General features: G+C 49.5%; 9 protein-coding genes across 9 annotated transcripts, besides 1 other annotated feature; 3 read left to right on the top strand and 6 right to left on the bottom strand.

Annotated features, from left to right (window-relative positions):
* Nucleotides 1-132: 132 nt before the first annotated feature.
* Nucleotides 133-2,375, top strand: N7525_004067 (fungal specific transcription factor domain-containing protein; the record flags this gene model as incomplete). The annotated part of the gene is made up of 6 exons (XM_061212902.1): nucleotides 133-168; nucleotides 311-791; nucleotides 853-1,169; nucleotides 1,227-1,643; nucleotides 1,696-1,928; nucleotides 1,982-2,375. 6 exons carry the CDS (start codon nucleotides 133-135, stop codon nucleotides 2,373-2,375), a joined length of 1,878 nt encoding a protein of 625 aa, XP_061069923.1.
* A 943-nt stretch (nucleotides 2,376-3,318) lies between these two features.
* N7525_004066 (DUF3237 domain-containing protein) lies at nucleotides 3,319-4,787 on the bottom strand (the record flags this gene model as incomplete). Its single annotated transcript, XM_002566167.1, has 5 exons — nucleotides 3,319-3,347; nucleotides 3,403-3,697; nucleotides 3,757-4,077; nucleotides 4,137-4,628; nucleotides 4,719-4,787. 5 exons carry the CDS (start codon nucleotides 4,785-4,787, stop codon nucleotides 3,319-3,321), a joined length of 1,206 nt encoding a protein of 401 aa, XP_002566213.1.
* A 1,283-nt stretch (nucleotides 4,788-6,070) lies between these two features.
* N7525_004065 (Rad21/Rec8 N terminal domain protein) lies at nucleotides 6,071-8,408 on the bottom strand (the record flags this gene model as incomplete). Its single annotated transcript, XM_061212901.1, has 6 exons — nucleotides 6,071-7,297; nucleotides 7,356-7,824; nucleotides 7,889-8,023; nucleotides 8,082-8,222; nucleotides 8,283-8,319; nucleotides 8,390-8,408. 6 exons carry the CDS (start codon nucleotides 8,406-8,408, stop codon nucleotides 6,071-6,073), a joined length of 2,028 nt encoding a protein of 675 aa, XP_061069922.1.
* Nucleotides 8,409-9,905: 1,497 nt separating this feature from the next.
* argEF (bifunctional acetylglutamate kinase/N-acetyl-gamma-glutamyl-phosphate reductase) lies at nucleotides 9,906-12,696 on the bottom strand (the record flags this gene model as incomplete). The annotated part of the gene is made up of 3 exons (XM_002566170.2): nucleotides 9,906-9,961; nucleotides 10,016-10,256; nucleotides 10,312-12,696. 3 exons carry the CDS (start codon nucleotides 12,694-12,696, stop codon nucleotides 9,906-9,908), a joined length of 2,682 nt encoding a protein of 893 aa, XP_002566216.2.
* A 1,271-nt stretch (nucleotides 12,697-13,967) lies between these two features.
* N7525_004063 (SNAP receptor SNC2) lies at nucleotides 13,968-14,882 on the bottom strand (the record flags this gene model as incomplete). Its single annotated transcript, XM_002566171.2, has 3 exons — nucleotides 13,968-14,310; nucleotides 14,374-14,605; nucleotides 14,775-14,882. The coding sequence occupies 3 exons, from the start codon at nucleotides 14,880-14,882 to the stop codon at nucleotides 14,291-14,293; spliced, it is 360 nt and encodes a 119-aa protein (XP_002566217.1). The 3' UTR covers nucleotides 13,968-14,290.
* Nucleotides 14,883-15,171: 289 nt separating this feature from the next.
* Nucleotides 15,172-15,204: a sequence feature (Short protein (N7525_004062, KAJ5838874.1) was converted to a misc_feature.).
* Nucleotides 15,205-16,216: 1,012 nt separating this feature from the next.
* Nucleotides 16,217-16,969, bottom strand: N7525_004061 (uncharacterized protein; the record flags this gene model as incomplete). Its single annotated transcript, XM_002566172.1, has 3 exons — nucleotides 16,217-16,716; nucleotides 16,779-16,878; nucleotides 16,928-16,969. 3 exons carry the CDS (start codon nucleotides 16,967-16,969, stop codon nucleotides 16,217-16,219), a joined length of 642 nt encoding a protein of 213 aa, XP_002566218.1.
* A 598-nt stretch (nucleotides 16,970-17,567) lies between these two features.
* N7525_004060 (putative short-chain dehydrogenase/reductase family protein) lies at nucleotides 17,568-18,692 on the top strand (the record flags this gene model as incomplete). The annotated part of the gene is made up of 2 exons (XM_002566173.1): nucleotides 17,568-17,751; nucleotides 17,827-18,692. The coding sequence occupies 2 exons, from the start codon at nucleotides 17,568-17,570 to the stop codon at nucleotides 18,690-18,692; spliced, it is 1,050 nt and encodes a 349-aa protein (XP_002566219.1).
* A 270-nt stretch (nucleotides 18,693-18,962) lies between these two features.
* N7525_004059 (Nascent polypeptide-associated complex subunit beta) lies at nucleotides 18,963-21,618 on the top strand (the record flags this gene model as incomplete). Its single annotated transcript, XM_002566175.2, has 5 exons — nucleotides 18,963-19,912; nucleotides 20,293-20,404; nucleotides 20,489-20,562; nucleotides 21,113-21,285; nucleotides 21,383-21,618. The coding sequence occupies 5 exons, from the start codon at nucleotides 18,963-18,965 to the stop codon at nucleotides 21,616-21,618; spliced, it is 1,545 nt and encodes a 514-aa protein (XP_002566221.2).
* A 576-nt stretch (nucleotides 21,619-22,194) lies between these two features.
* On the bottom strand, nucleotides 22,195-25,680 carry N7525_004058 (histidine phosphatase family protein; the record flags this gene model as incomplete). Its single annotated transcript, XM_002566177.2, has 6 exons — nucleotides 22,195-23,461; nucleotides 23,520-23,753; nucleotides 24,073-24,387; nucleotides 24,447-25,206; nucleotides 25,260-25,305; nucleotides 25,354-25,680. The coding sequence occupies 6 exons, from the start codon at nucleotides 25,678-25,680 to the stop codon at nucleotides 22,195-22,197; spliced, it is 2,949 nt and encodes a 982-aa protein (XP_002566223.2).
* Nucleotides 25,681-25,730: the final 50 nt, after the last annotated feature.

Genomic DNA, 25,730 nt, shown 5'->3' with positions numbered 1-25,730 from the left:
CCAAAACCGGTTCGCTTCGGAAATTTTCTGATTCAGTGGACTTTGGTTTATTTTTAGGACTTGAGCCTGGACAATATTTTACTCCACTCTCATAGAGTAAATAGCTTCTTCATTTCGAAATCAAAATCAACTATGTCGACAGAGCTTCCACTGGAAAGGCAATTAGTGGTACGAATCTCACCAGAGCTGAAACCAACCCAACTTCGATACTAATGGCAACCGCAGTGTGACCTCTGCCATTCGCGCAAGGTAATAGCCTTCGAAAAAGATGTTATATATACAATCTGCAATTTACTGAGCAGATACACAGGTCCGGTGCGATAGACGCGATCCATGCGGCAATTGCCAGGATGCAGGCATCTCCTGTAATCGTCGGCGGGCTGTGAAGCGCAAGTGTCTGAGCACTCGGCCCAGGGGTAGTTACTCCCCCAGGTCTTCCCACAGTTCCCGACGAAGAGCAATGCCTGATCATCAGTCTGATCAAGGTAACTCGACGGATGCAGTCTTACCAGTACTCCGCTCCGTCCCAAGTCGTAATTTTAACGACCTACGTGGACACAAAACTGGGGTTTTGTACGATCCGGTATATGATGCGCAGATCACAATTCAGCATCAACTATGTCATCTACCGGGTCTCACTCTAGACAGACGCAGCGTGCTCGAGACAGCCTTGTCTGTCATAAGAGTACTGTCTGACAATCCGAGGGCACTGGTACAAGACAGTATTAACCATCAAGTGGAAGTTCACCCTCGAGGCCCGTCTATTGAGTTCCTTACCTGGATGTTGAAAGGTACACCGACGTTTAACCATCTGAATGCGTTGCAAAATTGACACTGACCATGGAACTCTAGATCTTCGGACTGACAGATTTGGAACTTTCGTTGCGGATTATTTTAGACATATTTCAATCCCAAAATTGAAGCAGATGGGACTTGAACTTCTTCGCAACAACATACCGATTCGCGACTCTGTCATTTACACCGTTTGCGTCAACTCCGTTGCCTACAAGTTTATCACTACGGTGGTAAATCTTGAAGAAGACTCCGACGTCGCCCTCGAGCTGAGGAAGAATGCCACGGGGTATCGAGCCGCAGCTCAGGCCGCATTGAAGCAGATCCCACTGTTAATACCCCCGTCTCTTGGTCTATTACAGGCTATCATATGTGGTGTAAGCCCCTGAACGGTGTTGTTATATCCTTTCTCGACGGAACTAATCCATATACAGATATTTCTTCACCAAGGGTCTGGAGACGTTGACCTAAGTGGGGACCTCACCAAGGCCGCATGTAACACCTGCATTGACTTGGATCTTCAAACGAAAGTTCTGAGTGGAAACGCAAGCGAGGAAGAGCTTTTCTGTTTCCTTTGGTGCTACACTTTGGACAGAAACCATGCATTCAAATCACGAACTTCACGCTGCCTTCTCGATGTTCAGCTACCTCCCACTTTCAGCGATCTTTATCCAACTGACCCTCCTATGGCCGAGCATTTCTTGATTTATCTTGATCTTGCTCGGGTGCAGGATACAGTGGTCTCATATTTACCCGATAGCTCATCAAGTCACCACAATCCCTCATTGTTACATGGTACTGGAGAATACATGCTGCTACAGATGCAATATATCGAGCAAAGAATGAACCACGTGAGTCAAGAACATCTCTTTTCCTTTACGCACAGATTTCTAACCGATGAAGATGGCTTCATTGTCTTCCGAATGGAAAGGGCTCGACTCTCAGACCGAAATGTCGGCGCTGAAGTTCGCCTATCAATCCATCATGACCGGAATCCTATACCTCCTCCAATCCGATCCCGGCCAACCAACCAGCTCAACCGAAAGCTACCTTCAATCGGCGCGCCGGGAGCTCTCAGCGCTCGTATCCATGTGTCACTCGGCAGAGAAGCAAACCGCGGTCAACTTTTTGAACTGGTGAGGACCCACCATCGATAATTATATGTTTACCTCTCTAACATGCACCTCAGGACAATTCTGCTCTACCCAGCGACGGCATACTTGATCCTATTCTGCAACGTCGTTGCGACATCCGACATCGGCGATTTCAACCTCATGAAAGCTATCGCTGAATGCCTCACTCAAGCTGGAATCAGTTACCCCCTGGTGCAATTACGAACACTCTACCAGAAATTTCTGGGTCTTTCTCAGGAGTTTTTCAGCGATGAGCGCAATGCGATGCAGAGGATCGGTTCACCTCAGCTGGGAAGTCCGTTTCCTAACCCGGTTGGGAGCCCCTTTGCTATTACATGGGGTGCAGATGATTTGCTTTTCGACCAGTTCGTTTTTACTGGAGCGGAAAGCTTCTCTGGTATGCTGAGTCTTCCAGAGATTGATCCATCTCTGCCGTACAGCTTTGATTAAGGGGTGTATAATACTTGATTGTGTGTTCGTCTGTAGAGTTGGGATGGTGTCTTTGTATTGGTGGCATACACGGACTTTCATGAATATATATAGCATCAAAATTAATTCTTCAGTTTCTATATATAATGGTGATATACAACAAGTGTCTATGAAATATTCAAAGTTATGTTCCTGGTATGTACACGTATATACCGTTGGTGTCAAGTACGGTCTTGCGGTACATGACGGGTTATATATCCCGTTCTATATTATTCCAAACCGAACGGGATACGTTTCAAAATTCAGGTATCTAAATCATATCTCCGTAAATTCGAATAATACTTGCTTCAAGAGGATATATATGTATGGATAGAAGCAGTCCTCATGCAAGCGTACAATATGTAGAGTTACCAAGACTTTTTGTATGGGGAGGTACCACGAAACAGAAGGGAAATTAAATCCAGGACGACGACCATTCCTATCGTTGAAAATGACTATGTGGAAATATTGCAATTCAAAAGAGAGTTTACCTAAAAAACCAAGAGTCAAATTGGGGACAGGACATGAAAAGCCGAGATCAAGATAACAAGAAACATCTCGAAAGCTAGCAATACCTTACAAGGCCGACTATTCTGATATAGCCATCAAAGAATTACATCAGAAGAAAGACACGAAGAAGCGGTACGGAATAAAGAACAAAGACATTGCAGAGCTCAGAATCAGCTTAACTGCGGCGAATACGTTGAAAACCAGGGTGATATACCCATGGTCCGAAATCAAACAAAGAGAGTTGGAAGAACGAAGTCGTGGAGAGAAGAATCGGATCATAGAAACGTTGCGCCGCGTATCAAGAAATGGCAGAGTAAAAACACCGTTTTCCCATCACAAATTTGAAGCTGGAGTGAAATAGACACGAACTCGCTGAATAACGGACAAGACATCATCGGTTGACAAGGGCATTGACCTAGTTCACGCGGAACGAGTCGAAGATGACTGCATGGCCAGTTAGTACGGCACAATCGCGAAAGAAAGGATTGAAGAAGCCTACCTTCATGACCTCTGCGGCAACCGCTGCCGATCCACATCAAAGTGTTCAAGAATGTGTATCGCTCATCACCGGTCTCCATGGACAGATTGACCCGGTACTTATAGCTGCCGGGGTTGACACCATCTGCCATGTTGGCATCAATGACCTTTTCGAGAACATCCTTGGCGCCTGTCAACCATCCTTCTGTGCGCACAATTATAAATGCGGGTGGCTCATCGACAGTCTGAAGAATGTAACTCGCACGAAGGTTGGTAGTGCAGTCCTTGGTGACGATTTGTGTATCTTGACCACCGGGCTGTTTTCAAAAGTTAAACACTGGACTGGAAATTATTGGAGGTTGAGATTCAGCCTTACCAGAACGATACCCTTACCCCATCGACCGGCCCATTGGCCGCCAATGAACGAGACCCACTCTCTCTGTCCCCAGACACTGGGCCCAACAGACACCTTGGGGTTCATTTTGATGCTCATGCGGAAATCCAGCTCGAGCGATGGCGCGGGGATCTGAAGTGATCGGGCGACGTCGCCCTCGGGGAATGTGTGCAGCAGGTTGTTAGCGGGGATCGAGTCCTTCATCACGCTGAGATAGGTAGGGCATTCGAGCAGATGCTGGCGCTGGCGACTAGTATTCTTCGCGCGAACTTGCTGGCAGTAAATACATTGAACAGACAGACACTATTCCACACTATTAGCTTGTATGTTCCAACGCATATGGCCGAGTTCCGTCGCCGTACCTTGTCTTCTTCCTTTGCGCGGAACTCAACGAAAGCTGCGTGCACATCGTCCAGCGGAGGCGCAGGCAAGCTCGAACTTGTCGTCTTGGTCTTTGGCTTGGGAGTTGGGCGTGAGGGAACGGCGCTGGGCGGCGCGGAGGGAGGACCGGTAGCCGGGACCGGGGTAGCCATTGTCGCGCGGTTCTGGAGAGCCCCCAGCGGGGTCTGTAACGGAGTAGCATGAGGGTTGACACCGTTGGTCATGAGGGTGCCGTTGGGAGTTGGGATAGTACCAGGACCAGCTGGACCTGACGGGGTGGCTGTTGGGCCATTGGGGGTTCCGGGGTAGCCATTGGGAGCACCGATTCCGTTAGGGGCGGCCTGGGCGGGCTGAGAAGGCTGAGGCGCGTTAGGGTGACCGCGCAGACCGGGACATTCAAGGAGATGTTGTTTCTGTCGCGAAGTGTTCTTTGCTCGAATTTGTTGGCAGTATATGCACTGAACGGAGAGACACTAACACATGCACAAACCCCAAAACGGGTTTTCGTATGTTAGTGACGGACAGGTCGTGGGTGAAATATTACGAAATACACAGTCACGCACCTTGTCATCTTCCTTGGCGCGAAACTCGACAAACGCCGCGTGTACCTCCTGGTCAACGGTACGACCCATGATGAGAGGAGTAATAGGAGCAAGAGTATTCAGGATAAACAAAAAAAAAGTCGTAAAGAAGAATGGGTAAGGGCGCGTACGAGGTGTAAAGTTGGAGGGGTCAGGGAGAGAGAAGAAAAGAAAATGGAAAGATGAAGACGGGAGATTACGCGGGTTACGCGCCCTGCGTAATTTGGAGCACTGCTTACGGTACGTGCTGTCCGTACTGGGGTATATTACCTCCAGGGCTAGGTACCTTTATTATTCTTATACTACCTACGCATGTAGGTATATTGAAATTTATTAGAACATAGCTATGTTTAGTTTCACTTATTAGTCTCTTTGCTTTCACTTCATCTTTATAACTAGCTGGTCTAACTCGAACACCGGGCTAATAGATGAGATCGGGCCATAGAAATATGAAATACATAGTTATACGAGAAACCATTATGACTAGGTTGCCTAATAAAAAAAAGCAATTTCAAAGTGGACGCCTTAAATATTCCCTATTTGGTAGATAATATGCTATGGATCATGATACATATCCCTCATAGCCATCCATGGATGGATGGTCCTACAGGTGTAAGATTATATCTCGGAGAATTCAGGGCAAACGAGGCACACTCGGATCAGAGACTGCTATGATTGGATTTGGTGGGGGAAAGACAATTCTCAGAATAAACCTTGCAAAATAAGAGCGAAAAGGCCGAGATACATGTGTGATATGAACCAAATAAATGCAGATATAAATGATTATTGACATCTTATATACTTCCCAAAGTTATACTTCCGTTCATTTCCAGGGTTAATCGAAACAGCTTCGGGTATTATATTACTGTAACTGAATCTATTATGGACGTTCCGTATCCCATACGCAATACTGTCAACTACTTCAGTTTACAACATACACGTTCCTGGTAAGATTGGGGTAAACGAAGATTGAAACATTGAATTAAAGATAAATTCCTGACTGCAATGTAGATCGTTTCGATGGTCCCATACATCCTCGTATACCGTCCACGGGTAGTTATCACCTTCTCTCACTCTTTCTCTCAGACTTCGCACTGTAAAAATGTTCCTCCATCTGCATTCCGGGTGATGTAATGCGACAGCACAGATCGCGTCAATAGGTTCCTTCACAGCGATCGTCATGGCCGTGGCTCTCCATTTTGGTGTTCTATTGGTAACCAGTCGCACGCGACTGAACAGAGCCCCTCACACCTTCCATTTGCATTTCAGCGCTTCGACAATCCACCATCATGTGTTCCTCGACGTCATTAAGACCTAGTACGCACGGTTCACGATCAGATCCCCGATAATCGCAGGAAAATCTCGCCATAGCGATAGCGGACTTCCCACTCGGTGCTTTCGTCGATATACTCGTCTTGGTGTACATGCAACACACCCTTTGTCGCGAGCGTGAGAACATTCATCAAAGCCTGGGTCGCAACAGCTGGCGTCGTACTCCCAGGAGGAAGCAGACTCGCGAACGTGGTCTGACCAAGTCTGGCCGCGACCGGGCTGGACGCGTTGCTGTTCGGGGTCTGTGCATTTCCTGCTTTGCCATTGTTAGCAGGACCTATCTTAGTCTTCATGAATTCTATGAAATTCAAGCTTTCCCGATCAAGAGTTGACTTGACACGTTCAAGAGCAGAGCGCTTGCTTGGCGAGAGTGAGCTGATATTCTCGCGGTCCGTCGCAAGCTCGCCTTCGAGATAACGAGTAAGATCTAGGTCGTCTCCGAAATCGCCTAGGAGCTCGAGGCTATGTTGGTCTTGTCCCCCGAGATAGCTGCGCCCCGCAAGCGGACTGGCGCTAGTGAGACGGCTCCGGGGCTTACGTCCCTGAGAAGACAGCTCGCTGACACTGCCGAGTCGACGTCTTTGTCGAGAGCTTTGGATAGAAGCGGTGACATTCCATGGCATCTGGGACGAGTGGTCGTCAAACAGACTCGAGGGGGCATCACGACCGACTTCAACTTCCATGTTGAGACGCTCAATGTTCTCACGGCTCAGATGCTCTGCTTGTTCGTCTCTCGCGCGTACTCGACGTCCCTCCGATAGTTCATCGTCATCTGCGCTGCGCTTTCGCCCTTTTCGCTGAGGGTATCCACCAACGGCTTCAAACAGATCCTCGCCTGAGTAGAGGCTGAGCGGATGCTGTTCATGGTCTATTCCCAGTCCGACTCCAACCGAGCCGATTCCCTGACCGAAAACCCAGAAAGCAGCATTCTTCTTCGAAATGGTTGGAATCTTGTTTTGCTGCTTTTGCTTCAGTGCTTCGTTCATGTTCGCAACGTATTCATTGTTCCATTGGGCCAGTGTCATATTTCGAAGCCCCGTGGTGTCGTCAGTGATGATCTCCTTTGGGCGTCTGACATGGCGGGTCCTCACTGCTTGAATCTCATCTGTTTCTTCGACTAGACCAAGGCCCTCATTTGTCTGGAGAATCGCGGCATCTGCGGTCCGGGTGTCGAGATCCATCATGTCGTTGGTATCAGCCACTCTGACTTCCTCGTCTTCAATCTGCATCTGTTGAGCAGAGTCAGTGGACATCTTTTTGGTTGCGGCATGGATGCTTGGTACTCACCGAATCTCCGCCGAGCTGGCGTTGTTGGTCGTCTGTCGGTCCTTCACTTTCTCTCGGACCAAGGGTGGATTTCCTTGCATGAGGAGACTTCCCTCTGGTATCGAGCTCGATGATATTGCCATCCTCGTCAAATTCAAAGTCAGGTTGAAGGAGAACACCCTCTTCATTGCCTAATCCTAAACCCGTCACGTTGCCGAAAGGGTCTTTCTTCTGCGCAGACTCATTGATCTCATCAATTCCTAGGATAGTACCCTCACCCAGGATATCATCCGATGGGAGCTCAAGGTGCAGGCTTGAAAGCTGTGAGGCTCCAGACAAGCTATTGTTGGGCGACTTGATCCAGAGGCCACTAAGTTGACTTGAGCTATCGTTCGTGGTGGTAGTGAAGGAGGAGAAGTCAATTTCAAGTCCCGGAAGAGCTGTCTCGGGCAGGAAAGACGGGTCGTAAGGTAAGATAAGATTGCTGGGCCTGGGATAAGGTTAGTACCCGACAAATGTCTTGTAGACTTACACCACCAATCAACGGGACATACTTGGTCTGGCCAGCGGCGGGATCAAGGCCACTGCCCGGGATGATCTTCAGCTTGGATACCATCTTGTCATGCATCGCCTGTGTGTCGAGCAGCGTGTACCCGCACTGTTGATTGTACACTCGAGAAACACCATACCTAATACAGGCAAGTTGTTAGCATACCCATGGTGACATCACTGAGCAACAGATCTTACAGCAGGCTCCCCTGCAGCCGAAGGGCCATGGGTGCATCGGGATTGATAATAACTCGACATGCATTGGGGACATCCACATCCAGGATGGCTTTTCGGTTTAGTCTTCTGGAAATGGACCTGGATCCCAGAGTTGCGACTAGCCTGTGGAGGTGGTACTATTAGTCGTTGATGTGGAACTGCGGGAGCCCTGGATGTTCTTACCATATTGTCGCGACACCGTGCTCTGGCGAGGTGAGGACTAGAGCATGGCAAGCAGATGAGCGTTTGGTCCGAGATAACGATCGCATATGGGGAATCAGTCGACTTACTTTCATGGCTGTAGAACATGGTTGCAATGCAAATGGACTCGAGTGATGCCCAGGCCCTCGAGTCTCCAGACGGCTTGGAGATGCAGCAAGAATATTAGGATGGAGTGGGTTTTCAGGAAAACAGAGTAGGTAGTTATTGGGTTGCCTTGAAGGAAGATGCTCGCCTCGGGTAGAGAGTCAGAGAGTCAGAGGGACTCGGAGTCCCAGTGGGATGGGATTGCTGCACAATCAGAGAAAAAGCGTGACCCCAGAAGCAGAACTTCACAGTCCAGGAACGAAGAACTCATCTTCATACTAGTCTTGATCTCCAATATGTTATTCTACGCATTGTGTGAAGATCAAGTATTTCCTTCCCTCTTCCTTATCCACTTCGATCTTTCCTTCCACTCGGAATTTCTAATTTCTTCGTTCTTATGCATCATAGCCTATCTTATATGTCAGACTCTAGGCTGTCAGTTTGCATCATTGGTTGACCCCCAGCGAGATATGCCTTCTCGACCCATCCGTATAATATCTTCGAGACTATGAATGTGTCGACGTCGATTGAGGGAGGAAGGCAAGACAAATGCAAGGTGCATAGACTGATGAGCAATTAAATGTGCAGATTAATCAGAGCACTTTTATTAAGACAAGGTGTACCCTGCTGTCATTCGATTGGTTCAAGTTCCGTTCCTGTAGCCAGGTTTTCAGACTAAAGCCCCCATGTCGCAACTCTTCAGGATCTCCCTCCACTGGAAAGCAAACCCCCGGGCTTCCTCTTTTCCGGTGTCAGGAAAATCAAATCCACACCAGATCATAGTGAGCGGGATGATAGGCACGAAGCCGATCCCAATGCTCCCGCAGACGAATTTCGTAGGCTAAGCCGTCAAGTGGTTGAAATGGTTCTCCTCTAACAAGAGCTGGGTACTTTCTATAGTCAATAAAATACACATATACTAATTCTATGAAATGTCCTGCCGGCGAAATACGATATGCACTGGCGGTTGAAGACTGCCGTACCTCGAGGCGTGAATGGATGTGTTATGTGTCGAACACACAGTCCACGCTGACGATCTCGTGTCAAAGCTTCCCATTAACGTACATTGTTTTCTACTTACAATCGATTGGAATTCCATGTTCCCAGTCGTTCAATGAACCAAGTTGATTCGCATATGGTCATGGGATTAGCTCAAACGCCAACATTAGAAGAAGAATTTACTTTTCTTGGGACTCTTTGAGAAACCATATGTCAGTTCAGCACAAGGAAACGAAAAACGATGAGCCATCTGAAAGGATGGCAGCAGAATTCTAAGGGGCAAAAATGGACCGAGACCAACAGAAACCGCACTCTTTTGACACAAATGTATAAGCGTAGACATAATCAACTATGGAAGATCCGAAAATAGATAGAGAGCACCCAGAAATCTCCAACCCAGAGCGATGTATAGGATGCACGGGGGGTATGAGACAAAAGACATGCAAGAACAACACACAAACACACTCTGGTAACTCCTCGTCACTGAATTTGAGTGGGAGCTTAGTCGAGAGGGATGCCCTCGTACTCGGAGTAGCCCAGAGCCAAGTTCATGTTTTCTATTGGAATTCGTTAGCGTCATGGCTGATGAAGTAGATGAATTCAACACTTACGCAAGCACTGGGTGGCGGCACCCTTCAGCAGGTTGTCAATAGTGGCGCAGACAACCACGCGCTCGCCGCTAGAGTGGACGGCAAATCCACCGATCTCGACACCGTGGCGGCCGGCAATGTCCTTGACAAGAGGGGCTTCGCCCACGATCTTGACGAGCTTCTCGCCAGCGTAGCGATCCTGGTAGAGGTTGCGGATATCACGGGAGGTCATCTTCTGCTTCAGAGGAATGCTGATGGTGTGCTTGATATAAATGTTAGCAATTGTGAGGATCAATGAGCGGCCAAAGGGCACTTACGGAGATACCCTGGAACCAAACGGCGACGTGAGGAACGAACGCAATGTTGGTGCCCAGTTGCGAGCTAATCTCACGCTCGTGGATGTGGTCAGTCAGACTGTAGGGGATGAGGTTGTTGGTAAGGAACTGCACGTCGTTCTTGGGGCTGGGCTTGGTACCCGCGCCAGAGTATCCAGAAACACCGAAGGTGGTGGGCTGGCCGCCAAGGAACGGAACAAGAGGAGCAATTCCAAGCTGAGCAGCAGTCGCGTAGCATCCGGGGTTGGCAATGCGAGTAGCCCGGGCGATCTTAGACCGCTCAACCAGCTCGGGAAGACCGTACGTCCACTTAGGGTCGAAGCGGTAATCAGCGCTCAGGTCGACAATGACGTTACCCGTCTGGGAACCTTCGTCAACGGCATCGACAAAAGGCTTGCAAATACCATTGGGCAGAGCCATCACCCAGCAGTCGATGTCACCATTGGCAGACATCTTGCGGACATCTTCGGGGCTGAGATTCTCGTAGGTAATCTCGCGCTTCTCGTAGCCTTGGAGCTTCTTACCAGCCAGCTCGCGGGACGAGACGTGACGAAGATCCATGTTAGGATGAGCATTGAGCAGGTTGATCAGGGCCTGGCCGGTGTAGCCACGGGCACCAATGAGAGCAACCTTAGCGGGCTGGGTGTTGGAGATGTTCTTCTCTCCAAGAGGAGGGTTGGGGTTGGTAGTGGCATAGGTGCGGAAGGTGCTCACGGCAACGGTGGGACGCTTGGCACGGTTCATGCGCAGGGCATTGGTGGTGGTTGAGAACGCACGCTTCTGCTCAACAGAAGCACCGCTAGCGCCGAAGCCCTTGCCAATGTTGGCGGCAGCCTCAGCAGCGCGGTGAAGGCGCGCCTCAAGGTTAATGTCACCGAACATCTGGCGACCGTGCGTGTTGAACTCCTGGACCAGCTGCTTCACTTCCTCGCCATTCTCGGCACCGTACCAGAAGAGGACCTGGCCATCACGGCTCAAGCTGCCATCGGCCTTGTCAAAGAACCAGGTCAGGTTCTCATCATCCTCCTTGACAGTCCATGCCAGCTTGGGGAAGTCCTTCTTGATGCTGGCGAAGACGTTGTCAGCAACGTTAGTCAACCAACCAGACTTGGTGATGGTGAAGGTGGCCAAGTGAGCCATCTGCGAGTTGGGCTGCGGGGGCAGCACAACGGCCAGAGCTTCCATAGGATCGTCGTAGTAGATCTTGAAGTCCTTCTCCTTCATGCCCTCGACATAGCGGTCAACAACGGCACGGGCATCAAGACCCTCGCGATCACGGACCAACACCTCCTTCAGTGCCTTCATGTCTTCAACCTCGGACAGAGAGGTCTTGACGTGGATCTTGTTACCGCGGCGGATCAGGGTACCAGCGCCAGAGTCGGTGAAAAGTTCCTTCTGAAGATCGGCAGGGTGAATGATAGCGACGCTAGAGGAGCGAGGCAGATCGCTAAGGAGCTCCTTCATTTCCTTGATCTTCAGGCGAGTGCCATGGCGCACCCACCACTGACTCATCAGGTGGTCGTACTCCTCGTCAAGGTTGATGGCGGAGATCTTCTCACCGGTGTCACCGTTGAACAAACCACCCTTCTCGGCCAGGTAGACAATCTTGAGGGGCTGCAAGGCGCGCGCAAGCTCACCGGCAGCCACATCAGCATTGACATTGAGGACCTGGCCGTCGGGGGTCTCGGCCATGGAGGTCAGGATGGGCAGGCATCCAGCGGCAATAGCCGACTCAATGGGGGCCTTGTCAACACCATCGATCTTACCGACCAGGTTGTACTTGGGCTTATCGAGGTAATCGGCCGAAAAGACGCCGGCGGTAATGGGACGGGCACGGATACCGATGCGCTCGAGCTCCTCAACCAGCTTCATGTTCTCCTCCAGGAAGAGCTTGCGGGCGAGGGCCAGGGTCTTACCGTCAGTCACTCGGATTCCATCCTCGAACTGAGGCTCAACACCAGCCGCCTCCAACATGCGGTTCAACTGGGGGCCGGCACCGTGGACGACGATCGGGTACAGACCGACATGGTTAAGGAAGGCGAGCGCGGATGACAGGGTCTGGAGATGCTCAGTAATAATAGCACCACCAACCTTGATCACGGCGAATTGCTGAGAGGACACGGAGGTGAAGTGTGACAGGTACTGCTGGACCTCGCGCTTAGAGCCAATATTGCTCAGCAATTGCACGACGGTGCTGCGGGTGTTGGTCAGGTGAGGGTCCGCCGAGCGGGAGTAGTTGCGAGTCTGGCGCAGGGAGGCAGTCTTTGCTGAGACTCGCAGAGCGGTCGGTGCGGAGAGAGAACAGAGGGGCTTGCACGAAGCTCTCCGCACAGCGGAGCGAAGGGACATCATCTTGGCAACGCACATGCGGCAGCCTCAATGGTCTCACGGTCGGCCCTGGGTGGGAGAGGCCCCAAAATATGTATAAGTAGGTGGGAAGGTAGGAAGGTGAGAAAACGCTGAGTCAAAAAGAGATATTTTTCAGATCATCGGCCGGGCCTCGGAGCGATAACTTGGCCCAATGACGGGGAGAAGGCGGTGGGCCCGTCTAGCGAGTGATTTATCTCCATCTTTTCCCTTTTAACGTGCGGCATTTGATTTTTATTTTCATGAATTTATTCTGAATTTTTTGGTTTTTGGTTTTATATATCGCATACTAAATTTTATACTAGTAGAGTGATTTTCCTTGACTGCTAGTCTACCTGTATATGTGCAGATTAACATTTGTGTGCCCGTAATCCCGGGACCAGAAAGTATAAGAAAAAAAAGAATCTTCACTTTCGGATACATCAACCTTGGAATCTCTTTCTCAATCTCTTTAGACTTCCTCAAGCGAGAGTCTTTCCTCCGAAAATGCCCACTTATTCTGCTCGGAGATCTTGAGACGTCATCCTGCTTGGGTTTAGTCTCAGTTATCTGATCCTGTCCCTTCTTCTTACTCGTTGCGTTTGGGTTCGGCCTATCCACTACCCTCCACCCGGACTGGATCTACTCTGGGCGTCCTGCCGATGGTAAATGCAAGGGCCTCTCCAAGTGGTCTAATTGAGGAATTGGTGGACACTTGTTCTCGTGCCAAGAGTTCCCAGAATTATCTGATTTTTCTTACCCCCTGCTCAACAGCCTTCGGTAGATGAATACCCGAAAGGTTCATCATGAGGGGCAAGACTTGCGCTGCTGCACTCCTATAGCGAGAGGTTTATGGGAATATTTAGATCAATTAGATTGATAACAAGCAGACACTTGATGTCAAAGGGTGTGGGCATACAACATATAACCAACGGGCTCCTTATTGGATCTTATTGGCGAATTGAACCTCGCAGGTCAGATGGGTCTTGGGCCACGTGGACTCGCAAGTGTGCTAGCCCTGCTACTAAACGGCCTCATCTACAGAATAAAAATATAAATGGTAGGCAAAATTGGAGACACTCCGACCTACTGTCAGACTCAATGGCCTCTCCATGACCACTTGCGAACCCTCATGACAACCGAGAGACTCAATCGACATGCACACAAGGGTGGATGTTGACTTGGTCATCCAAGTGTGGATCTAAACTAACCGTTCTACATTGTACAAACATAATTGTTCTCAGGTATTCCAGTAAGACTGGGTAGTTGAAAAAGAGCATAAGAGCACGATAAGGGAATTTCATTGCAGTGAGAAGCACCCGAATGGCAATGTGGTAAGCATACTTAAACACGGCGTCATGGAAGTATCATTTACATCTTCACCCGTCGACCGGGTCGCATGTAGCGACACAATCCAAAATCGGATGATCTCGTTTCGTTGCATGTAAAAGTCAAGGATTTGGTCATTGAAAACACGCCCATAAAAAAACAGCAGGAGGTATTAGCGGCTGCGAAGAAAACGGAAAAGGCCACACGGCCCCAACAACAGTAAGCCCAGTAAAATTCAAGATCCCATGTCCAAAGAGAAGTCGTAAGTCGCGCGCAGTTCAGGTGCTTAGTGCTTGGTGGCAATCACTATGTAAAGCGTTAGTCACGAAGTCGAGCTGGGAAGTCAGGAGAATGCCAGGGAGCACTTACCGGACGGCACAATAATGACAACGAGAAGGAGAATCACGCAGATGACGAGACACACGCGCATCTTCATGTCCTTCCACCACATATCTTTGCGCACGCGATTGGCACCTCGGCGGAAGCCTTGGGCCGAGACGGCAAGGTTGTCGGTCTTGTCCTGGAGAGAATCCAAGTTTTCACCACGCTGGGAGACCTTGTTGATGTTTTCGCGCATCACACCGACGGTATCATCGATTTGCTATAGAGGATACCCATGTCAGCCCCATTGCAGGAATCAATTGCCCCAGCCTTCGCATTTCGATATATCAACAAGACAACAAGCATGTGCCATCCACCGGGTAACATTCATGTGTCTTCTCAATATCTAGGGTTGCTAGGAGTCAAGATATCCTTGAGGATTGACTTACTGCTTGCAAAGCGGCGGTTCGCTGGTTACCATTCTGCCCGGTGGCACCAGGGGCTCCGCTGGAGCCGGAGGGGATATAAGGGTCGTAGGGTTGTTCGGTGGCAGCCATTATGTGAGTCGTGAAAGGATTTGAGAGAATCTCAGATCTGGATTGGCCGGAGACTGGGAGTGTCTAAACGACCTCGTGGGAGCAGGGGTTGTGTTGTTTTGATGGGGAAGCGCTGCGAAGGGACAGTCTGGGTGACTAGAATCGACGCAGATCGTGGGTATGGGAGGCAATTTATCGTAGAGCGATAAGGATTAGGATGTAGCGCAACGGCGAGGGACGGAGGGAAAGGATTAATGGTGTTGTCTGAAGTGAAGCTGACAAGTTGCCGCTGAGGCGGCTTTGCCCAGAGTCACGTGCTGTGGCGTTTCGCAGTACAAAGCATGCTATGTAGGCTCCCGGCTTTTGTGTTTTGGGGTCTTAAATGTTAATTATTTTCAAGTCTATGATTATTCGCAATTATTGTTGGCGAAAGACATACTCATCATTAGTTTGGCCTAGATAGTTCCGCGGTGTCCTTCAATTAACATTGGAATTTCTTTACCGCAAACAGGCACAATGTGAGAGTTACACTACAAGGATGAACAAGAGTAGATGAGAGTAAGTTATATTCTATTCTTCGCATAACTACCTATCCACAGTTACATATCTGTAGATTTTTGTAATTTTTCGCTGCATAAATAGTAAAGCTCTTTGTTATATGGCTGCCTATTGATATGCCGATAGAAGCGTGTTGCTCGAGGAACGAGGGACAACGGGTCCACCTATTATTAGTAACGCGGATTAGCCCTGGGGGTCACATTTTCCAGACACCTTTCCGAGGTTGATTTGACATTTCATGATCAGTTCAGTAAGTCGATGATAAATGCGTGAAACCTCAGACCGTAACTGAAGACAAACGTTTTGGTCGAGGTCCGATATTGAAAATCACGAAGTCAGGCAAATGGGATATTTATTCATGTACTTTGACGGGATTTCCAAGCGACTCACCTGGTATACACCGCTTTGTGGGGGTATATTCCATCGAATTCAATCGGAATTACCCCGTCGGTATTTGCGTTTCTCCTTGTTTTAGAAGACAACTTGGTTTAATTGTTCGAATACCTTCCGTCGATCCATTTGAAGATCTCATCTTTATATAGATCGATCAGCGATATAGGAATCACTACAAGCTCAGTGGAACCCAGGATGTCAAAGTGGTTCAGTACTCCTTTCCTAGTTGGATAGACAAAAGTGTGGCAAGATGAGTCTTCCCTTGCCAGGGCCCAACAAATACAGAGTAAGCTGGGAATGTTGGTGTTGTTGCTATCTAGGGCTGCAAGTTTAGAATTTGCTTCCACCTAGACTGCCTTTTATGATATCATACCATAATATCTCCAAATTCCCATCCATCTCAGCTAGCCCCTAATAGCCTTGGCAACAGTCTCCTCAATAACCCTAATCATGCCCTCCGTGTTCTTCATATCAAACGGAACCATATGCTTAGAACCATGATCATAGAAAGCCGCCTTGGCGGGCTCACAAAGCTCAAATAACCTTACTCCCTCGGCGAACAGCGGATCCGCCTTGCCAACAATATTCGCCGTTGGGATGGCAATCGGGTACGTGTCCGGCTGCGGTGATATATGCTCCAGCCCAGAACTCTCCCATGGCGCCGCACCGCAGATAAACACCGCAGCACGAAATAGCGGTGGTTCGGCCGGTTGCGTCTTCTTTTGGTGGATTAAAAGTGAGGCTGCTAGTGCTGCGCCTTGTGAGAAGCCTATAACTGCATCGAATGGGCCTTCTTCTGCGATGAAGCGCTTGGTATGGTCGAAGGCTTCGAGGACGCTGGAGCCTGGTGAGGTACATCGGGTGTAGTGGTTATAGAAGGGGCCGTCCACTATTCCTTCGAGTTCTGGATTGGAGTTGGGTTAATACATGGGCTAGGCGGTTAATAGCTTTCGGTAGTAAGCTTACCCTCTTCGACTTTGGCGTTTATCTTGCCGTTCATGAATTTGAAGCGGTGCCCACTTTTCTCTAGTATTTGGCGGAGGCCTCCAATTTGGATTTCAAAAATCTGTAGCCGGTCAGTGTTTTCTATATGAGCGCTACTGCATAGTGCTTACTTCGCCATTGGTGCCACCGCCGTGCAAGCAAAGAAACCTCATTTTGGTTTAAATATTCCGTGTCTCAATGGCGGGAACTGAAACGTAGATTGTTTGATAAGAGACTATGCCGAAACAGTTCGGAATTTTGTGTTACGGCCGAAATCCTTGGACTTCTTGTATTCGAGGAAAAGAGAAGAAAAAGTAAGTCTGCAGGACAGGTGGCCAAGAGAGGGGAGTTTCAAGATACAAGGGGGGGGTTTAACCTGCGGGGGGCTTGCAGGACTGGACTACTAGCTTGGCGATGAAATGTCCACGGGTGAGATATACAATTACAAAATACCCGTGGACAATCGGTTTATTGTTTATGTTTCTTTATATTACAAAGTTGAAGGAGTCTCCAGGGCTTATAGGTTGGGATATTCCAGAAATGAATCCCTGCCGTATGGGACCAATAGGAAAACTTGATAAGATCAGAGAGATCTTGGAAACTTTCCATCTCAACTCCGTACACTTCACTACATGCCAAAAAGAAACGATGTCATTTCTTGGCCCCAGGCCATTCTTAAGTTTGGATGGCTACTTAATCCCCCCCCTCCCGGAGCTAACCTGATTTCAACTTCTACCCTCATATCCTTCATTCAATCTGATCGCACCGAGTATGGATCTCCGTGATTTTATAGCCACTCGTGGCTTCGCGACCTATAGCTTGCGTCATCCCCGGGAAGCACTATCGAGCTTTGGCCCGACTCTGAATGAGGCCACCTTCGGCTATTTAGGGCCCTCGTTCAAGCCAGAGCACGACATTCGCGACCTGGATGGCAAGGTCATCCTTGTAACAGGAGGTACATATCCTTCTTCTATACCTATCTACATATCTACAGCTTCCAGAACACTGACGCCGTGATTGATTGACCTAGGTAATGCCGGTATAGGCCAAGAGACCATCCTCCAACTCGCCAAGCATCGCCCGTCGCGTATCTACATGGCCGCCCGTACCGAGAGCAAAGCGCGCGAATCAATTGAATCGCTACAGAGCCAGCTCTCCTCTCCCGCCGATATCCGCTTCCTCGCGCTCGATCTATCTTCCTTTAAATCTATCCGCGCCGCCGCAGACAAGTTCAAGTCCGATAGCGATCGCCTAGATATCCTGATCCTAAATGCGGGTACGATGGGCAACCCTCCTACCACGACGGAGGAAGGCTTCGAAGTCCAGCTCGGCACAAACCATATTGGTCACTTCCTACTCACAAAACTACTTCTGCCTACCCTACAGAAGACGGTTGATCTTCAGCGCGCTAAGGATGAGGTCCCCGATGTTCGGGTCGTGACTCTCGCTTCGGCGGCTCACGCTGTTGCCCCCTCTACCTTTGAGGAGATTACATCTACCCCTGGCTTGTTGGCTTCTAGTACCTGGACGCGCTACGGCGCTTCCAAGTCAGCTAACATCCTCTTTGCATCCGAGCTGGCCCGCCGGCATCCTGATATACTGTCTATTGCCGTTCATCCCGGTGCGGTTGATAGCGGGCTCTATGGCCACACGAAGAGTCTCAATTCAATGATGAAATATGGTCTTGCTGCTGCTGGCTCCACGTTCTTCCGCAGTGTTGCTACTGGAGCCCTGAATTCTCTTTGGGCGGCTGGCACGCAACGCGAGAATATTATCAATGGAGCTTACTATAGTCCCATTGGCTACCGCAGTGGTGGCACTGCGACCGTGCAGGACGCGCAGTTGGCTCACAGGCTCTGGGATTGGACCGAGGCTCAGGTTTCGAAGCGAAAATGAACCACAGGGGCACCTGTGATGAATATATAAAATGACTAAAATGTTATCGGTGATTTAGCTTGTTTCTGCTTTTTTAAAATCCGCGCTGCCATTCTCCCGCCTATGGAGGCAAATGGCATCATGATGATTTCGTTGTCGGTCATGCTGCCCTAGTCCCTAAATAAGTGCTCTCTTAGCTCGTTCATTTCAAAGACCCCAGAATCAAACAAGGTATCCCTTGAGTGGAGATTCCAACCCTCAAGCCCGTGTTTGCCAGACGCTATCACCAGGATGGGCCACATTGTCGTGACCGGCGGCTCCGGCAAAGCAGGCCAATTCGTCATCAGCGAGCTTTTCAGCGCCGGACACATAATCCTGAATCTGGACCTAATGCCATTAGATCACCCAAAGGTGCACACCCTAAAAACCGACCTCGCCGACAGCGGCCAGGTGTTCAACGCCCTGTCCGGCCAATGGACACTCCACGAACCCTTCCCGGAAGGCCTCCCGCCACGCCCAGACGCCGTAATCCATCTCGCAGGCTACGCACGCAACATGCTTGTACCAGACAACGAGACCTTCCGCTCGAACACGCAGGGTACATACAACATCATCGAAGCAGCGTGCAAGCTTGGGATCCGGAAGATCATCATCGCGAGCAGCGTAACAGTGTACGGGGTAGCTTTCGCGCAGGGCGATACAAACTTCCCTTCGTTCCCGATCCACGAAGACCTAGACGTTAACCCGACGGATACGTACGCGATCGCGAAGCTGTGCGGGGAGCGCATCGCGCGGGGTTTTGCGGCGCGCTTCGGGGTGGATATATACATCCTGCGTATTGGGCGGGTTATCGAGCCCGAGGAGTACAACAAAGAGATCTTCTACAGCTATGTGCATGAGCCGGCGATGTGGAAGGTGCATGGGTGGTCGTATATTGATTCTCGCGATCTGGGCGGGATGTGTGAGGCGGCATTGCGGGCTGATGGGCTTGGGTTTCAGGTCTTCAATGCTACCAATGATCATATTACCAATCTTAGTCCTACGAAGGACTTTTTGAAGTCGCAGTTCCCGGATATACCTATCACGCGCGAGATGGAGGAGTTTGAGGCGCCGTTTTCCAATGCGAAGATAAAGAAGCTTCTTGGGTTCCAGGAGAAGCATCCTTGGCGCAAATATTTTAGTAATTGGGAGAAGAAGCAGATTGAGATAGAGGAGAAGGAGAGAGCTAAGGTTAGTGGTTAGTAGTTAGTAGTTAGTCGTTTTGGATGGAATGAAACTGTGTCCACTGCTGGGGCTTTTGGGGATATACCAAGGTCAGTATTTCAGCAATAAGGATATTGAAACCATATAACAACAGTGTCAATATAAATCTAATGTTCGAATGTTGGCAATAGACTACCTAGGTATGTCTCTTGATGTATCTCATCTACTCGAGATCAGCCCGATTAGGGTTTAGCCGAGCGTCAATATCCCACAATCGAACAAGCCTGGGACTTTGCAAAGAGCCAAAATCACCAGAAAGAACAGATAGAGGATATTCCAATAGAATCAATTTATAAAACACATCAGAATGTAGACATTAAACAAAAAGACTGCCCGTTAACCCAAATCGGCGCATTAGCGAATATTCTGGTCCAACTCCCCACACAAAACTCATTGGGGATGCATCATCATTCCACCCACTTCCACTTCACGTTCCCTCCTACCATCTCCCCCTCAACCCTTTATTAACGGTACGTAGAGATTCATTGTTGGAATAATTGAACAGAATCTCTTGTCCCTAAATTCCACCGAATTACCAGCTAATCCCGCACCAGGCGATCACCCCTCCCGACTTCATCATGGATCAGGCAAAGTTGGCTAGAATGCAGGCGAGCGTTCGCATCGGTATGTTCCTGTCTCTTTTGGAAATATTCAAGAATTTTGGAGCTTGAGATATGATCTGGGTCATGACGTGGAGCTGTGATTCTTATGGAATTGGTAGTCCTGGAGCTTGGTCATTTCTCAATGCTGCAATTTACTTGCATGTCTGGTGGATGCTTGTACAAATTTGATAGCTAACATGATTTCTCTTGATAGGGTATGTATATTCTGTCCAGAACACTCGTTTAATCCCGACCTCTCGATTCTCTTATGCGGAAATGAATTTTCGAACTGCAATACCCGGATTCGACACAGCCGATAGTCAGACTACGGATTCTTGATTCTCGATCCTTGAATTTATGCGACGGCGCTATATCCCAAATATCGAACCGAAGATATCGCATGGCTCAGAGAATCCAGTGTCCAGTCTGACTCGGCCTCGTCATGAATCCTCGCATTCCTTCGATCTTTTCGCCCCCCCTCCCAATTCATCCCCCCACCACGCACATTCACCCACTCGTCCGCACCGACACAACCACATTTTTCAACCAATGTCCAACCAACTAACAATTTTACAGTGGCAAGGGTACTCCCCGCCGCAAGGTCAAGAAGGTCGTCCGCAACTCCGGCGCCGATGACAAGAAGCTCCAGGCCGCTCTCAAGAAGCTGAACGTCCAGCCTATCCAGGGCATCGAGGAGGTCAACATGTTCAAGGAGGACGGCAACGTCATCCACTTCGCCAACCCCCGTGGTGAGTAGCCACCACCCGGAAACCAACTTTGGCCTTCAACACACAAGGCAAGGAAGAAGGAAAGGAAGAAAAAAAGACTAATCACTCATCGCGATAGTTCACGGTGCCGTCCCCTCCAACACTTTTGCCCTGTACGGCAACGGTGAGGAGAAGGAGCTCACCGAGCTCGTCCCCAACATCCTGAACCAGCTCGGCCCCGACTCCCTCGCTTCCCTGCGCAAGCTCGCCGAGAGCTACCAGAACATGCAGAAGCAGCAAGGCGATAAGAAGGACGACGAGGAGGATGATATCCCCGACCTCGTCGAGGGCGAGAACTTCGAGACTAAGGAATAAATACGCCTAGATGCGAACTAAATCGAGTCTTTAAAAACTTTCGTCTATGATCAATGAAATTTAAGCTCTGGTTTGAGAGTTGTTTTTGTTGAGTCTTTTTCTCTTTTTCTCGTTTTGCTGTTTCGTCTCTTCCTCACGGGCGGAGTTGAGAGATGCGTTTATATCGTGTCGGGGCTATTGATGCACCTGGTGACGGAAAGGAATTCTACTTCTGACAGTTCGATTATTTATCCGAAGACTCGTTGAAGTATGAAGAATTGTATGTTACTGTCTACGGTATGTCAATTTTGGGCGCGATTCGTCGACAGGACAGTTCATTATGTCTGCTATCAGCAGCTATCGTACAAATGATCTATTGACCAACGCCCGAGCCATTCTACCACAAAGCCTTTGGCCTCAATGCCATGCGCGACGCGCGAAGTACTGTTGAGGACTGACCCTCAAGCTGCGTAGCGATTCGGATTTCAGGTTGATCGCGCCCAATCCTTCGCAATTGTGACGAAAGATCCGTGATGTAGTGAATGAAAGACAAAAAGATATTCCATTCCCATAGTACGCGATGGCCTTCATGTCGCCTCAACTATCCTCCTTCAGTCCGCACATATCCGTCCTCAGGAAATAATCGAACGTATGCCAGAACCTCCAATAAAGGCCAGACCTTTCCGAATCGAATGTGCCGTCCTCGCGGAGTTGCGGGCCCTCGCCCACGATGTCACCTGTGAACCAGCTCAAGATGGGGATTGAGCGGAGGATGCGCTCGGTCATGGTTGGCTGTGGAGGGAGTGCCTCGACCATGGGGCGCAGCTTGGTACGACGGACGGTGGGGATATGCGTCATGAATTCGTTGTCGGGGGCGGGTTCGGCTTGACCGGGAGCTCGGCGTTGATGGACTGAGGTGCGATCGTTACTGGACGAAGCCCCTGTCGTCCATGTCGACGAAGAAGTCGTCGTATTGAAACTGCCTTGTTGGAATGAGGGTGTGGCAGTGGCAGTGGCAGAGGTTGCAGTAGATGTAATTGTATCATCGGAGGTACCAGCGACCGTCGAAGAATCGACCGAGTGCCGTTCGTCCTCTGGGATATCCGGTACACTGGAGAGGTTGTTCATGGCAAAGGACCGAGGCAGTGTCATGCGGTCCTGGTCTTTGCTGGAGTTGGAGAGGAAGGCGGTCGAGTGTGAGGTAGTCAAGGTGCGCGGTGCTTTACTGCGAACCCGACTGCTCGCAGCAGAGTCTGCAGGGATGGGGGCGTCTTCGGCTGGGCCGTGGCCACTGTAGAGCTCGCAGAAGACCATGTGCCCATCAATTTCCTGTGGCGAGTAGAAGCACGCGCGGTCTGCGGACTGGGTCGAGTCGTAGGTAACCTTGATCCAGTGGTAGCCACCAGCATAGCGCTTCGACTTGCGATTCGCATCGGCCGACAGGTTTCGGATGACAACGTCGCCTCCGCTCAATAGCTGGGTGTATTGGTTCGCTAGATTTGGGTCGTTGCGAGGGTAGTCTTCGCAGATCATGCCCTGGGAAATGCGCTCGTACTTGTCGATCACCTTCCACTCGCTGTCCTTGTTTTTGTATCCATAGAGTATGCATTCGGTGGCGACCTTCTCTGTTTGCTTCCGTGGGTTGTCGAGACTGGATGACGATGATGATTTGGGCAAGCCGTGTGTTTTCTCCTCCTCCTGCTGTTGTTGCGAGAATAGGCGACCAAACTCGGCGACATTGGGGTTCTCGCGCTTTGCTGGTGTTCCAGTTCGTGTTCGTGAGCGGGCATTATCGTATCGAGCATTTCTTCTCTTGCCGAAGGGTCCTGATTCTTCAGGTGGTCGTCGAGGGTTGCGAGATTCACTGGGAACGAGCTGGTCAGCTTTGATAGGAAAGGAGCTACAAATCTCACTGGACATACTCTTTGTAGACATAACCCCAAGGGAGCAGGTTGCCATCTTCGTCTCTGGCGCGTTCCTCCAGTGGGACGGAGTGGTACTCCATGACGGTAGATGGGATGTAGTCAAGGGATAAGGTGAACGCAGAGGGAAGAGACGTGAAAAAGTGAGAGCTCGAGAAAGGGAGGTTCTGCGAGATGAATGCGCAAAAGGGTAAATTTGTCCGGCATCGAGGGATCCAAAACTTTTGGTAAACACTGGTTCGCCGGGATACGGTCACGTGGGGCCGTATCTACAAAAACTTCCACGATTTCTTCTTTTCTTCTGATCTCTTCTTTTCTTAATCATCTAATGATTTATCTTTGAGAAATTGAGTTGTCTTGGTCAATTGGATGAGCCTTTTTTTTTACAATACAGTTTAAGCCCCAGCCTTAACATCTCCATCTAATATGGAAACATATCACATATGATGCTAAATTGGGAAATACAAAAATCAATTCCAGATGCCAGTCGCATTACCTAGGTCAATTTTGATGCAAAAATGATATATATCCAGCATCCCCTTCCAATTCGCACCGTTCTGCAAAATCCCCTACTTCGTGTCTTCGTTGGTGAACATATTCCACGAATTGATCGAGAGGACAAGACTCCCCAGGACCTGACTTGCAGAAAGGCAGTGGTATGATTCGATCATTGATGTTAACTCGGACGTACGGATCCTCGTGTTCTGGTGGGCAAGATAATCGTTCAATCGTGATCCTTGCGCCCATAGGGAGAACGGGAGAAATGCGCCATTCCCGGTTTGCGGCAATGTGGGTGGGAAGAAGTTTCTTGTCGCCAGTGAAGATCCCTAGTGCTGTGAGGAATGGGGCTATATCGCCATCATGTACACTGGGTATCAAATTAGCACAAATGTGCTTCGCACGGGACGGATGATGGGCTAGGCTTACAAACTCAAGAACATGCTTCCCACGATTGGTCCATCGTGAAGCAGTCCAGTCGTTGCATTCAACCAGAGCCATCCCATCGCACCAGCGTATATGTTGCCCGGACCTGCACGGTAATAAAGCAACAAGTCGCGAGCATACTCGAAGTTATACCAGTCCTGCTCAGTAAACACTTCACACCATTGACTCGTTCCTCGCACCATAGTCTCGAACCCACACATCTCCTGCATGCCATAAACATCTTCATTTGAGAGGTTGTTCAGACCGACATTGTCCTCATCGATCAGGCGGCTTGCAATTGCAGGAATGTATGTTTCCTGGAATTGTGCAAGCATCTTCATGCCATTGTCATGGCCAAGTATAGTGTCCTCGAGATACTTGAGGCAGGTATCACCTGGAGTCAAAGTGTCTCCGCCCCTTTCAAAAGATTCAGGAACAATCTGCAACTGTGCTTTTCCAGAGCTCTCCCAGTCTAGACCAAAGAATCCAGAGGCGAAATGACGGGCTGTATCAATCACACGGCCCGAGTCACTTGCCCATAGATGCGTGCGGATATCTTTGGGGATCAAATGTACATATCTTGTCCTGAATATGACACCAGTCCTGAATGCACCCAGCGTTCCAGCGTAAGGGCCTGTGCTGGTCAACTCACCAAAGTCTCTTTCGGGTTTGTCGGAGAAATAGGTCCAGTTATTCAAGAATTCAAGTGAGCCATTCAAGGGTAGTCCTATCTCGTTCACTCGCTTCAGAAACTGGAGATGTCCTGCCATTGGGAAACATTAAAACATGTTACTCCTAACCGATGGGCTGACCTACTACTCCCGGCAGAGGGTGTTGGATATCGTTCTCCGTGGCGAGATAACTGGATCGTATTAGCAAAATCATAGTAAGGAATTGTCATTAGACATACTAAATGCACTTGGTCTACTGAGCAGCCATCTGGGGGTGCTAGATTCGAAGCTGGCCCTTCACCGGCGTTTTCAATCCAGGGCCCATTTCCTCCCAGGTGGTGGAGCACATTCCACCCCTTCGCCAGGGACTGCTTTGAGTCTGGCGACTTAGATAGAGATGGATGGAACCATGTTTTCCAGCTCCCAAAGTAGGACGACTCAGATTGCTCTTCGGATGATGATGCAATAGACTGGAGGAACGAGGATTTAGACGCTTGGTAAATAACGAGACCCAGGGCAACAGTGAAGAGGAATATTGGGATCTTCAATAAACGAGTGAAAGCCATGTTTGCCATGAACCATACTCAATCCAAAAAGACCCAGGCGTTGAATGAGT

This window comes from Penicillium rubens (genome assembly GCF_028828025.1).
Source record: "Penicillium rubens strain IBT 27055 chromosome Unknown utg000002l_segment0_segment0, whole genome shotgun sequence".
Taxonomy (NCBI): domain Eukaryota; kingdom Fungi; phylum Ascomycota; class Eurotiomycetes; order Eurotiales; family Aspergillaceae; genus Penicillium; species Penicillium rubens.
The sequence above is the reverse complement of the archived record's forward strand: the minus strand, read 5'-3'. Positions and strand labels throughout refer to the sequence as shown.